General features: G+C 60.4%; 2 protein-coding genes across 3 annotated transcripts; both read left to right on the top strand.

Annotated features, from left to right (window-relative positions):
- Window positions 1-1011: 1011 nt before the first annotated feature.
- LOC103908290 (lipocalin-15-like) lies at window positions 1012-3528 on the top strand. Of its 2 annotated transcripts, none has more exons than XM_009290638.1 (7): window positions 1012-1146; window positions 1620-1759; window positions 1990-2054; window positions 2358-2468; window positions 2959-3060; window positions 3175-3196; window positions 3359-3528. In XM_009290638.1, the coding sequence occupies exons 1-7, from the start codon at window positions 1051-1053 to the stop codon at window positions 3360-3362; spliced, it is 540 nt and encodes a 179-aa protein (XP_009288913.1). In that variant the 5' UTR covers window positions 1012-1050; the 3' UTR covers window positions 3363-3528. The 2 variants fall into 2 exon arrangements, with proteins under 2 accessions (XP_009288913.1, XP_009288911.1); XM_009290636.1 differs by having other exon boundaries at window positions 2355-2468.
- A 1347-nt stretch (window positions 3529-4875) lies between these two features.
- LCNL1 (lipocalin like 1) lies at window positions 4876-8558 on the top strand. Its single transcript, XM_009290635.2, has 7 exons — window positions 4876-5003; window positions 5302-5441; window positions 6009-6079; window positions 6747-6857; window positions 7426-7527; window positions 7782-7807; window positions 8398-8558. Exons 1-6 carry the CDS (start codon window positions 4908-4910, stop codon window positions 7805-7807), a joined length of 546 nt encoding a protein of 181 aa, XP_009288910.1. The 5' UTR covers window positions 4876-4907; the 3' UTR covers window positions 8398-8558.
- The last annotated feature ends 3170 nt before the right edge of the window (window positions 8559-11728 follow it).

Here is an 11728-nt window from a genome sequence, read left to right as displayed (position 1 = left end):
CCCCAGCACCACAGCAGCCTTCGCTCCCTGGCTTCGCACCCCACATCTGTACCCCCGTCCCCATTAAAGCCCGTATAAAACCAGCCCCCCGCCCTTGTCTGCTGGGTCGTCGTGGGGGGAGCCCCAATGGGGCGATGGGGAGGGGGAAGCACGGCTGGTGGTGGTGGGCTGGGCTGGGGCTGGCACTGGGGGTCAGGGCTGATCCCAGCTCCTGGCCGTGGGGCCGCCGGGGTGGGACCCCATGTGCACTTTCAGCCCCACGCCACAGTGCTGCCTGGCCACCAAACCTGCCCCTTCCAGGGAGAAGGAGCCCCCAGCGCTGGGACCCGCTGGGGGGATCTGCTCCTGTCTGCCCCCTTGGGCAACATGGGCTACCCCAGCCTCCCTGCCTCAGTTTCCCCACCAGAGAGCAGGCTGGCAGTGTGGGGATGGGGCAATGGGCAATCGTGGTGGGGGGTCTCTCCAAAAATGTGGGGGCAGGATGGACATGAACCAGAGCGACGGCTGTGAGTGTTGGATGTGGCTCAGCCCCGGCCGCCCACCTGCTCTGCACGCCATGAGCCTGGATCCTCTCGGGGAATGGGGTCTGTGCCCACTGCCAGCAGTCTGCAAAGCCACAATCCCTTCTGGGGGGCACTGGGCTGCAGCTCAACACCGGGCTAAAACACCGGCCCAACCATCTTCCTCCTTGAGGCAGGATCCGTCCTGGTACTGCCAGACCCTGGGGCCAGTGGGCAACAGCCAAGTGGGGCACTGGGGGCACCCTCATCCCCAGACACAGCACCGGGCACGGGGCATCGCCTGGTCCCTGACGTGCTCTGGGCTGGGTCTCACACAAGGCTGCATTCATCTGGGACTGGGCAATTAGAGGGGGAAGGGGCCAACACTGTCACCTAATATGGGTACAAGTTATCCCTGCTCTTGTGTAACCTGTTGCATAAAGCGGGGGCGGGCAGGGGGTGCTGCCAGCGGTGGGGGCTATAAAGGTGGGTGCGGGAAGAGGCAGGTCCGTGCAGCCTCTCCTGCCCGCTTCCAGCCCCCAGAGCAAGGATGACGGCGGTGCTGCCCAGCCTGGCGCTGGCCCTGCTCTGCCTGCTGTGGGCAGGGGCTGAGGTCCCCGTGCAGCCGGGCTTCAATGCTGAGAAGGTAACGGCACAGCGTGCCCACCCGGCCGGTCCTGCCTGGGCTGGAGGGGCTGGCTGGGACAGGGTGCCCATGCTGTGTCCCCAGGCGTGGCTGGGCACCCCCAGACACCCCCTGGTCGCAGCACCAGGGCAGCTGCCAGGAGGGTGTGGATGCCTGTGCAAAATTGGGTTAGTCCTGGCGAGCTCCTGCCCGCTGTGGCCAGACCCAGCGGCGGCCCCGCTGCAGGGGCACAAACACCCAGGGCCGTAGTGCCCCAGAGCGTGCGGCGCTTCCCCAGGGAACGTGGGCCAGATGCTGTGCCCACCCTCCTGGCACGGGGCAAGGCAGGGTGTTCTGCACGTAGGCGGGTGGCAGGATCCCGTATTAGGCTGGCTGGTCCCCACAGAGGGTGGCAGGTCCCCTCATGGGCTGTCAGGTCCCCCTGGCAGGTCCTTGTGGCTTTCCCAAACCCCACTGGTGATGTCCTGCTGCAGTCTGCAGGGATGTGGCATGTTGCAGCTGTCGTTTCCAACTGCTCTGTGTTCCTGAAGATGAAGGACGGGATGAAGTCGTCTATCGTCACCATCAGCTTCACACCGGAGGGGGACCTGGCTATGAAGCTTGTCTGGCCCCTGTGAGTGCCCACCCTGCTCATTGTGTCCCTCTTGGGCCGGGGGACTCCCCTCCCCACCGAGGCAGCTGGGTGAGGAGCATACTCCCACAGACCCACTGCCCTGCGGTGTCCGGTCTTGCCTGTGCCCTGGCATGTCCCCCGGGCAGGCAGGGCTCCCCCCTGCCCTGCCGCCCTGCTACCCTCCCACATGGCGTTCAGCCACGTTTGCCGTTTTCATTTTCCCTTTCCAGGCTGGACAGATGCCAAAAGTTTGAGCTGCTCTTCCAGCAAAGCGGGCAGGCGGGGCACTACATGGGTACGTGTGGACAGGGGGGATCAGAGCCACGGACACCCTGAAATGGAGGGTGGGCATCATTGGTCTCCCGTGCCCGCGGAGCTGCGGGAGGTGGGTTTGGGCCCTCTGCCTCCATCGCTCGGTGAGAGGTCGTGCTGCGGGTGGGTGCCCGGCTCCATCGGGTTGCATAGAGGTTCCCTTCTCATATCCCCCTCAGGCAAATGTGGGGCTTGGGCCCTGAGCCGTGAGCCCCGGCGGGGGCTGTAGAGGTGCCTGGGCTGTGCCGCGTTGCTCAACTGGGCACCATCTGGGGTCCTTTAGCAGCACAAGAGAAGAGGGATCTGCATGTGATGGAGACGGACTACAGCCACTACGCCATCGTGCACGAGCTCCATCAGAGTGGGCAGGAGCCCAGCACTGCGCTGCAGCTCCTCAGTAGGTGTCGGGAGCGGGAACAGGCACCCGTGGCTCCCCAGAGAGGGATATGGGCACCAGTGGGGGCAGGGGCTGGGCTCCCCACTGCTGCCGTGGGCCACCATGTTGGCACCCAACATGCTGGCACCCAGGCACACCCAGGGAATTCATTTTGGGGTGAATGAAACCTTGCACCAAAAATATCCCAGGTTGATTGCAGTTTGAACCAAAGCCCCCTGCAGTGTGCCAGTCCGGCTGCAGACCCCAGCCCTGCCAGCTGCCCCGTACCACCCCGGGTGGGTGGGTTGCCCATGCCAAGGGGTTTGTGCCCCTTTGCTGCCAGCCCAGGGCAGCCGTGGGGTGCCCAGTGTCCACCCTACGCTTCCATGGCTTTGCCTTTGCCCTTCCCTGGGATTCCGTCGCTGCCCTGCGGGAGCCAGACCCCCAGCATGGGGCTTGCTGCCAGGTCCCCCTGCACTCACCAGCTCCTGCTTTGGGTGTCTGGCTGCAGCGAGGGAGCAGGACACAAGCCCCCAGCTCCTGCAGAAGTTCAAAGAGCTCATCCCCACCGTGGGCCTAACCAAGGACATGCTGGCCATCCTGCCCAAGTCAGGTGAGTGTCAGGAAGGCGCAGGGTGGCATGCATGGCCCCTCTGCATGGGGATGCTGCACAGGGGCTCAGGGCACTGCCCGTGGCATGCTCACTCCTCTCTTTGCTTTTCAACAGATCAGTGCACCAAGACCATCAGGTGAGCGCAGGTGGGGGAAGATGGGTCTCCCTCCTGGCATGGCCTGGGCTGAGCAGGGACTCGCAGCCCCCCAGGGAGCCACCCCCACCTGCCTCAGGGTTCTGCATCACACTGGCTTTCCCCTGCTCTAACGGCTTGTCCGTCTGTCCTGCCTCCCTGCAGCTGAAGGGGCCAACGCCAGGGCCATGTGTCCTCCAGACTTGGTGGAAACCAGGCTCTGCTCCCTCCTCTGTGGTGCCCTTTCTTGTCCTCCTCGGCTAGGCTCTGCTGGACCCGCTGCTGCACGCCAGGATCACACCTCACCCTTCTAAATAAATAGGTGCAGAAGCTGCCCCAGAACTCAGTGCTTTTGTTGGCAGGAGCAGAGGTGCTGCCAGGGTCCAAGGCACCCTGAGCCCCGTGGTCCTGGATCCAACCCTTCCTCTCAGCACGCCAGGGGCGTTGGGGGGCTCCTTTGCTGCATTGTTTACTGCGTCCAGCATGGGGAGGATGGGGAGCAGAGGATGGGGAAGGTGTAGTGGGGCAGCCGCCAGGGATGTGGGCAGGGAGAATCGAGCAGGGATGAACAGGGGTTCACGCATCTTGGCTGGGTGGGCAGCAGGTCTGGGCAGGCAGGGTTAAGCAGTCAGGCTGCCCAGTCCTGCCTGCACGGGCTCTGGCTCCCGGCAGGCAGCTCGTCCCCAGGACACCCTGCTCCCTGCTCAGCTCCCACCCCCAGGGCCACCCAGGCACAAGTCGGGCTGCGCCATGGCTGCCCAGGGTAAATGCACGGCAGGACTGGGACCCCCATGCCTGTCCCCCAGCCCCCTTGGTCCCCTCCATCTGCCCACTGACCAAGGTAGGACCATGCTGCAATGAGCCCCAAGGGCAGCATCCATCCCCCTCCACCTCTTGCAGAGCGGAGGCAGCCCCTGGTCCCCCCCACTCCCACCCTGCCCTGGAGCAATGGTCCCTCAGTGCCCAGCCAGGCATGGGGCTGTGAGGAAGCAGCACAGACCCTTTCAGGACTGTGACCCCAGGAGCCCGTCAGAGCCAGGGCAGAGGGGACAACACACCCTGGAAAGGAGGGGACACTCCCACAGTGACATGAACTCCATCCCCTGCCTGCCCTGCTCCGGGTGCATCCCGCTTTGCGGACCCTGAGTGCCCCAGATAGGGTGGGTGAGCCTGCGTGGGCACCACGGGGTCAGGTCATGCCGGTGGCGCACGGATGCCTGGGTTTGGGCATGATCCCAGCAGCAGCCTTGGGGCAGATGCCAGCCTGGCCAGAGGGATGGGTCACCAAGTCCCTTCGTGACGGGTCACTGGATGACGGTGCCACCGTGGCCCATGCCGGGAAGGACCTCCCTGCTCCTCCCAGCAGCCCTCTGGCAGCCAGCTGGGAAACAAAAGCTCCCTTTGTTCTTTCACAAGTGACTAAAGAAACTGGGAAAATCCTAAATTTCAGCGTTGGTTCAACAGCTTCCGCAACCCCTTCCCAGGGCTTGCAGGCATTTCCCTTCTGCCGCAAGATGGGAGGCTGTTTACCCCAGGGTGACTCAGCCCTTCAAAACCACCGCCTTGCCCAAGCCAACACCCACAGCATTACCCGTGCAGCTTGGCACGCAGCAGCACCGGGGTGGGCGGAGGGCCAGGAGCACAGTGCTATAAAGCCGGCAGCCCTGGCACCACTCTCCATCCTGCTGGTGAAGCCAAAGGAGGCTGTGGTGAGATGAGGACCGTGGGGCTGAGCCTGGGGCTGGTCCTGCTCTGCTTGCTGCACGCGGAGGCTGAGGACATCGGGGCTGCGGGGCTGGACAAAAGACAGGTGATCTGCAGCATCCCAGGAAAGGGAAGGTGGGAGCATAGCCTCCAGTCACCAGGGTGGGGACTGGAGAGGTGTTTTGGTACTGAGGACAGCTGGGGACCCTGCAGCCACCGCTGGCTCTGCTGTCACACTCAGGCGAGGGCAATCACCCAGCTCCAGCGTAGGTGTCCCAAGCAGGGATTTCGGTGCCTGGAGGGGATGCAGGTGTCCCATGGCCTGAGGGTGTCCTGGCTCAGTCCCCGAGGAGGGGACAGCCCCTGCCTGCTCCTCCAGACTCACAGCCCACCCTCACTGCCAGATTGCAGGAAAATGGCACATCGTTGCTCTGGCCTCCGACTCCGAGAGCTACCTCCGAAAGAAGGATGAGCTGAAGATGGCGATGGCCACCATCGCGGTCCTTGGGGAGGGCGACCTGAAGGTCTCCTTTGCCATTCCCACGTAAGTGCCAAGCGCTTTTCTCCACAGGCTTCACTGACCGACCTCCTCCCTGGACCTTCACCAGTGGGTCTCCACCTAGATGCCTCCACCCAGCACCCACCAAAGACTTGGGCAGGGGATGAGGCAGGGCCACCAGCCCCGCGGTTTGAAACAGGGGCTCAGGAGAGCTGCATTGTGGGGACCCATTCACCAGGGCAGGCCAGGCAGGCTCAGGGCAGCACCAGCCAGGAGTGGTCCCACCACAGAGGCTGAGGCACCCTGCTGCTCCCAGCAGGGATGCAGCAGGATGATAAGGGACCCTACGATTAAAGCTTTCCCAGCAGGACCAGCCTCATCCCATCAGCTCAGAGCTTGTCACCCCACAGGGTGCTCCTCGGGTGCCAGCACCCTGCCAACCCAGGCACCCGTTGCTCGAAGGGTGCCAGCTGTTCCCCACCTCTGGCCACACCATCTCATCCCTGAACAGCAAGTCCCATGTTTGGGGTAGTGACCCAGGAGCCAGTGTCCCCAGGAGAGGAGAAGGGGGGTCACTTCACCCCAGCTGGAGCATCCTTCACTGTTTTGCAGCCCAGAGGGATGTAAAAAATCGGAGTCGATCTACAAGCAAACAGGCATCCCGGGTGAATACTACAGCTCTGGTGAGTGGGGGCAGCCCGGCCCCCGGGACGAGGTGGAAGCACTTCCCATCATCCCTGTCTGAAGCAGCTGGTTGTCCCTGGGGACATGGCCCTCAGGGGTGCCTGTCTGCCTCTCCTGATGTCCTGGGGGGGGACATCCCTCTGCAGCTCGTTGTCAGCTGTGCCGCAGGGCTGGTCTGTGCCAGGGCTAGTGACCATCCAGTGTGGTGGACCCCCCGCTCCCTCCCTCTAGGAAGCTGCTCTGGGATAAGACAGACACTTTCAGACCAAGCTTAAACCCTGGGGCAGAGCGGGTTCATTCTGCAATGGGGCTGTGGATGGATGTTCCCAAGGGATGAAGCAAGAGTGTTTTCCCACCATTCCCAGCCCAAGTGTTAGTCTGACGCTGGCCGGGCTACTCCACTGTCTGCAGTGACCATCCCCAGACCCTCCTGTGTTCACCTTCCCGTCCCTCTGCTCTGCTGTGATCTGTGGGCTCCCCCAGGCTTTCAGAGGAGCCTTAGCAAGAGGAAAAACCAGGAGGGGGAGACCCAGAAGAAAGACGGGCTGGGTGGTCCTGGCCCTTGGCATCCTGCATGGGGCTTCACACTCTTACAGCCCTTTTACAGTGTGGGAGCTCTCAGGGGGAGGTAATTAATTTTTCGCTTTCCTCCACATCCTTTTGCAGAGAGAGGCAATAAAACGGTGCAGGTGGTGGATACCGACGGCAAGACGTATGCAGTTATCTTTGCCTCCAGAGTGAAGGATGGGAGGACCTTGCACATGCTGAGGCTCTACAGTGCGTAGCCAGTGGCAGTCTGACCGGGGTGAAGAGCTGGGATGTGTCGGGGTGCTTCACAGTGTCCCAAGAGGCCAGGATTCAGGATGCCTGCGGGACAGACCCCCTCCTCACCACTGCCCTCCTGCCCTGGGTGGGGTACAGGAGCGGCGCTGGGGCTGCTGTGTGTCCCCTGTGCAGCAGGGGAAGGGACAGTGATTTGGGGCTGGCAGGGGCAGCTGGGGCTCAGGCTTCTGCACTGTGCTGGGAGTCCATGGCCTTGGGTAAGTCACTTGGTGAAATGGGGCGAAGAGTGGGGGTCCTGCTGCAAGGCGGGGACAGAAACGGTTGGGATAGGAACCAAGAGAGAAGACACTGTGCTGGTGCCAGGACCTCCACTTCGTCTTGTCCCCTGGGAGGGATGTCTCATGTGCCTGGCCACCACCACTCTCCAGAACCTCCGCCACTGCCTCCAGCCTTCTCCCAGAGACCATCATCCATCCCATCCTCGCCTGGGCGCACTCACCAGCTGCCCAGGAGATGCAGGGACAGGCCACTGCCTGGAGCTAACTCGTGTCTTTGCCTTTAGGCAGAACCCGGGAAGTGAGCCCCAAAATCACAGCACTGTTCAAGAAGATTGCGAGGGAGAAGAGCTTCACCGATGAGATGATCAAGATACTGTCCAGCCAGGGTGAGCACTGCGTCAGGCTGGCTCGGTCGATACCGGGAGCCAGGACATGCTGGCAGGGACCAGTTCGGCCCATCACTGCCACCACTTTGTGGTCTGAGCTGGCAGGAGAAAGTGCTGGTAGCAAGAGGCACTCTGGCTTGGCATGTTGTGGCTTTCGCCTTGCTCAAGTTCATTCCTGGGTTGTCTATTTTGGGTGCTAAATGGGACTAGCCAGACCACAGCCCTGGACTCAGCCTTTCTCTTTATTTTCACAGAGGAATGCAGCCTTGATGAAGCGTAGGTGAGTTGCTGCAGTGCAACACAATGTTTGCAATGTCCTCAGCTGGAAATTGCTCCCCTTGGTGCCCCAGCAAAGGCCATCATGAACTCTTTGAATTACTCTGGTGGCCGAGTTTTCAAACCTGTGCTGGAGCTGGCACCCAGGTAGGACCGTTCCCTTTGGAGCTGCTCTGCAGCAAGGGACCCCCAGGGTGCAGCTGCCTGGCGGTGAGCAAGGGCACTTGAACCGAAACTACCGGTTCAGTGGAGAAACAGCTGCAGAGCTCATCCAGCAGTGGGGGCCAGGACACCGGCTCTTGCCAAAGGGACCCTGGGGTTGTGGACCGGCAAAACTGGCCAGAGGTTGGGTTGGTGTCTGACCATGCAAAACATGTTTGTTGTTGGCCCACCCTGGCATGGGATTTCCCACCACACCAATACACATTCAGTTGTAGAGGTTAGCTAGAAATCCATTGCTGGAGATGGCTCACCCTACAGAGCTGGGGAGAACTGGAAGAGAACGCACTGATCCTGATGGAGAGCCCTGCTTGGCCCTCTCCGTTGGCCTCCTCACCTCAAATACGCAGCCCACCTCTCCCGGCTGTTTTCTAGGAGGTGCGGGCTGGCTGGCGGATGCTCCTGCTGAGCGATGCAAGACCCACGCTCTGAAGCTCCAGGCTGCTGCTCCACCATCCCTCTTCCAAGCTCGGTGGTCAAGGCTCTGACACATCCCCTGTTCCTCCAGCGCACAGTCCCTCCTTTTTGCCAAATAAACAGAAACTCACCCCGGAGCTTGGTGTAGCTGTCTGGGGAGAATCTGGGTTTCCTCAGGCGTGTGGTCCCTTCTGTTGTCCTCGCGGGGTCTGTGGATGGTAGGCAGCCAGGGGCAATCCTGGGCTGAGCTCAGGGCAGTTTCGGAGCACACCAGGATTGTCCCTCTTGGGTGCCTCCCACAGGGCAGGACCACGGCCAGGCAGAGCTGAGGCAAGGGGTGCAGTGAGGCTGGAAATCCTGTGGGCACGAGGGGCTGGGTAGAGAAAGGCCATGGGACTTGGCCACAGAGATTGAGGCTGGAGTTTGGAGGGCTGCAACCACTGCCATCATCCAACTTGCCTTCTCTCCGCTCGCCCTGCTGCGATTGCGGCCCTCTGCTCCCCAGGAGTCCTGCTCGTCCACCAACTCAGGCTGGGCCAAGGCAGGGGCAAGACTCAGCTTTGGGACCTCTCAGCCCCGTGGTGCTGCAGGGCTGGTGGAAGGTGGGTGCCTGAATACTCCGGGCCCAAACCCGGAGAGCTGGTGCGGGGCTGCTCATGGTCTCTGCCCCTGGGCACTGCGCAGAGAAAGCCCCCACTGGAGTCAGATTATCTGGTGGTGGTGGACATCTGCCTCCAGAAACTGTCTTCCTTTGAATTTATATTTTTGAAATCCCACTCCTTCCTCCCCTTCCTGCTCTGTTCAGCTCCTCAAATCCACCTGGGAGAAACCACAGCCTGCCCAGGGTAACCTGTGTCCCCAGCGAAGCCCTGCCACCTCACGCGTGCTGATCTCCAGGGCTCGGGCAGTGCTCACAGGCACTGAGGTCTGGCAGGGTATGAAGCAGCTTGTGCCTCTCCTGGAAAAGGAAGTTCCTCCAAAATCCTCTGTGCTGACCTCTCCACCCCGCCGATCCCTGGCCAGCCTGGCTGGTCACCCAGGTGTTCGTTTCAGCCCGGGATCTGCCGTGCTGCTGCGTGACGCTAGCAGGTACCGCTGAAAGGTGTCGTCCCAGCAGCTGAGCACCTCGGGATGTTCCGTCCTCCTCACATGGACCGGGAAGATACATTTGGGAAACTGCCTCTCCTGATCTTGAGGATCACGAGAGCTGGACATGTGCCAGCAGCAGCAGGTCAAGGGACCTCACTGGGACTTCCCAACCCAGCGTCATCTCCACCCTCTTTGGAAGGAGTCCAGAGCTTCCCGCAGGAATTCTCCCCGGCAGTTTGGACTGGAACAGTTCAGCATTTGCTGTGCTCTCAAGAGCGCCAGGCCCACACACAGCTTTGCCTTGAGGCTTGTTTTTGGTACATGTATTGATGTAGATGAAAACATCCCGCTGCCAGCAACGCCCTTCGCCAAGGGCTTTGTGTGACGGGGAGTCCCGGTGTCTCCACATGGTGTTCCAGCCAAATATTTCCTTCCTGCCGTGTGCAGGCATCACCCTGCCAGACAGCGGTGAGATCATTTCTCTTTGCCACCGGCATTTTCCACTCCTCCTTTTGTCTGTTTTCTCCCCGTGCCCTGGAGCAGGATGCACACAGGCTGCAATTTCAGATCTTTTCTGGGTGTGAGTCTCCTCCATGCAAGGCAGGTGAGGGGTCCCCACCGCAGCCCCCCACGATCCCTCAGCCCTCCCATCAAGCCTGTCCCTGTACCTGCTGCTCATGCAACGCTCATCAGACCACGCAGCCCCTCTGCCAGCACCCTGCCTTCAACAACAGGCAGGTACAGGGGCAAGGAGAAGCATGCAGGGACAGGGTGAAAAGAGGGTTGTACCTGCCCTGCTTTATCCCCCCAGCAAACCTGGCCAGATGTCACTGTATGTTTAATGACGTGGGACTTTTCTTCCCTGAATGTTTCTAAGGGCTTCCTGGGGTGGGGCACCTTCTCAGCACTGGTGGCATCCTGCAGCGAGGAGCTTCACTGCCCATTTCTGCACTCCCTTTCGCTTGTTGCAGTGGTTTCACCTGCAGCTCCTTGGCCGGGCGCTGTGGGAGCACACTGGCGAGGCGGACTGGCAAGGACCAGGTTGGTGCAGCAGTGATCAGCCCAGGCACTCACATCCCAACCGGCTGCTAGAGAGAGCAGAGGGGTGTTGGGGCAACAGAGATGCTAGACCAGCCTTTGATGTGTGAGGAGCAATTTGGCCACTCACAGCCAACGGCTGCGGTGCTTACTGGTGATGTGAGACTATCTTCTCTATTCGTCCTCTTCATGCTGTTCCAGATCTTTAACAAGTCTCCTTGCTCTCCCAGCTGTGCCTCTCAACCTTCTCTCTCTCTCTCCCCTGCTTAGTCCATGTCCCTGCTGGGGCTGGCTGACCAGACCTGGACCTCCACCCATCCAAGAAGGTGTGGGTACAGCCTGGATTTACACGGTGCCTTGTCCTGTTTTCCGATCTTCTCCTAACTTCTCCTCATGCTGCATCTGCCACCTTTGGCACCTGCTGCATGTGGATGAGGTGTTTTACAAGACATCTGTTGGCACAGTGAGCTCCCTGGGTGATCTTTCTCCCTTTTTCTCTCTTTCAGCCTCTCATTTATCCAAGTGAGGATCTTCTTCCCTAGCGTCTGGCAGCTTGTCCCCTGCAAGCTTTGATGAAGACACTTCCCAGCTGACCGCGGAATGTCCAACACTCATATCTTGTTGACTCATCCAGAAACTATATTTCTGAGGTGTGATTTTCCTGTGCAAAAGTTGGATTCAGTCTCCCCTGTGACATAATTTGTCTGTACATCAACTGGGTCTGCCAATTATTAGAGATTTTGTGAGTATCTGCCCGCTCTGCATAGTAGATCTACTTGTCTGTAGTCTCCTTACCTCTGACAACCTGTTTAAAAACCAGCATATTTGCTTCTTCTAGTCTTCTGGTGAAAACTAGAGGTAGCAAAGGTGAGTCTATGCAGCAGATGACATACGGCAGTGCAAAGTTTGAGTTTCATACCTGATTTACTTCACCTGGAAATGTCATCTCCTCTGTCTTCCTACTCATAGAATCATAGAATGGTTTGGGCTGGAGGGGACCTTTAAAGGTCACCTAGTCCAACCCCCCTGCCGTGGGCAGGGGCATCTTCAACTAGATCAGGTTGCTCAGAGCCCCGTCCAACCTGACCTTGAATGTTGCCAGGGATGGGGCATCCCCCACCTCTCTGGGCAACCTGTGCCAGTGTTTCACCACCCTCAGCGT

The sequence above is a fragment of the Aptenodytes forsteri genome, unplaced genomic scaffold (genome assembly GCF_000699145.1).
Source record: "Aptenodytes forsteri isolate BGI_AS27 unplaced genomic scaffold, ASM69914v1 Scaffold494, whole genome shotgun sequence".
In the NCBI taxonomy this organism is placed as follows: Eukaryota; Metazoa; Chordata; class Aves; order Sphenisciformes; family Spheniscidae; genus Aptenodytes; species Aptenodytes forsteri.
This window is presented reverse-complemented; position numbering and strand designations above follow the sequence as displayed.

Bases quoted from the DNA above. Each gene is read 5' to 3' on its own strand.
- LCNL1 (XM_009290635.2), top strand. From the start codon at position 4,908: ATGAGGACCGTGGGGCTGAGCCTGGGGCTGGTCCTGCTCTGCTTGCTG. The intron at 6,080-6,746 runs GTGAGTGGGGGC...ATCCTTTTGCAG, and splicing joins GGGTGAATACTACAGCTCTG to AGAGAGGCAATAAAACGGTG. The intron at 7,528-7,781 runs GTGAGCACTGCG...TTATTTTCACAG, and splicing joins CAAGATACTGTCCAGCCAGG to AGGAATGCAGCCTTGATGAA.
- LOC103908290 (XM_009290636.1), top strand. From the start codon at position 1,051: ATGACGGCGGTGCTGCCCAGCCTGGCGCTGGCCCTGCTCTGCCTGCTG. The intron at 1,760-1,989 runs GTGAGTGCCCAC...TTCCCTTTCCAG, and splicing joins ATGAAGCTTGTCTGGCCCCT to GCTGGACAGATGCCAAAAGT. The intron at 2,469-2,958 runs GTAGGTGTCGGG...GTCTGGCTGCAG, and splicing joins CACTGCGCTGCAGCTCCTCA to CGAGGGAGCAGGACACAAGC.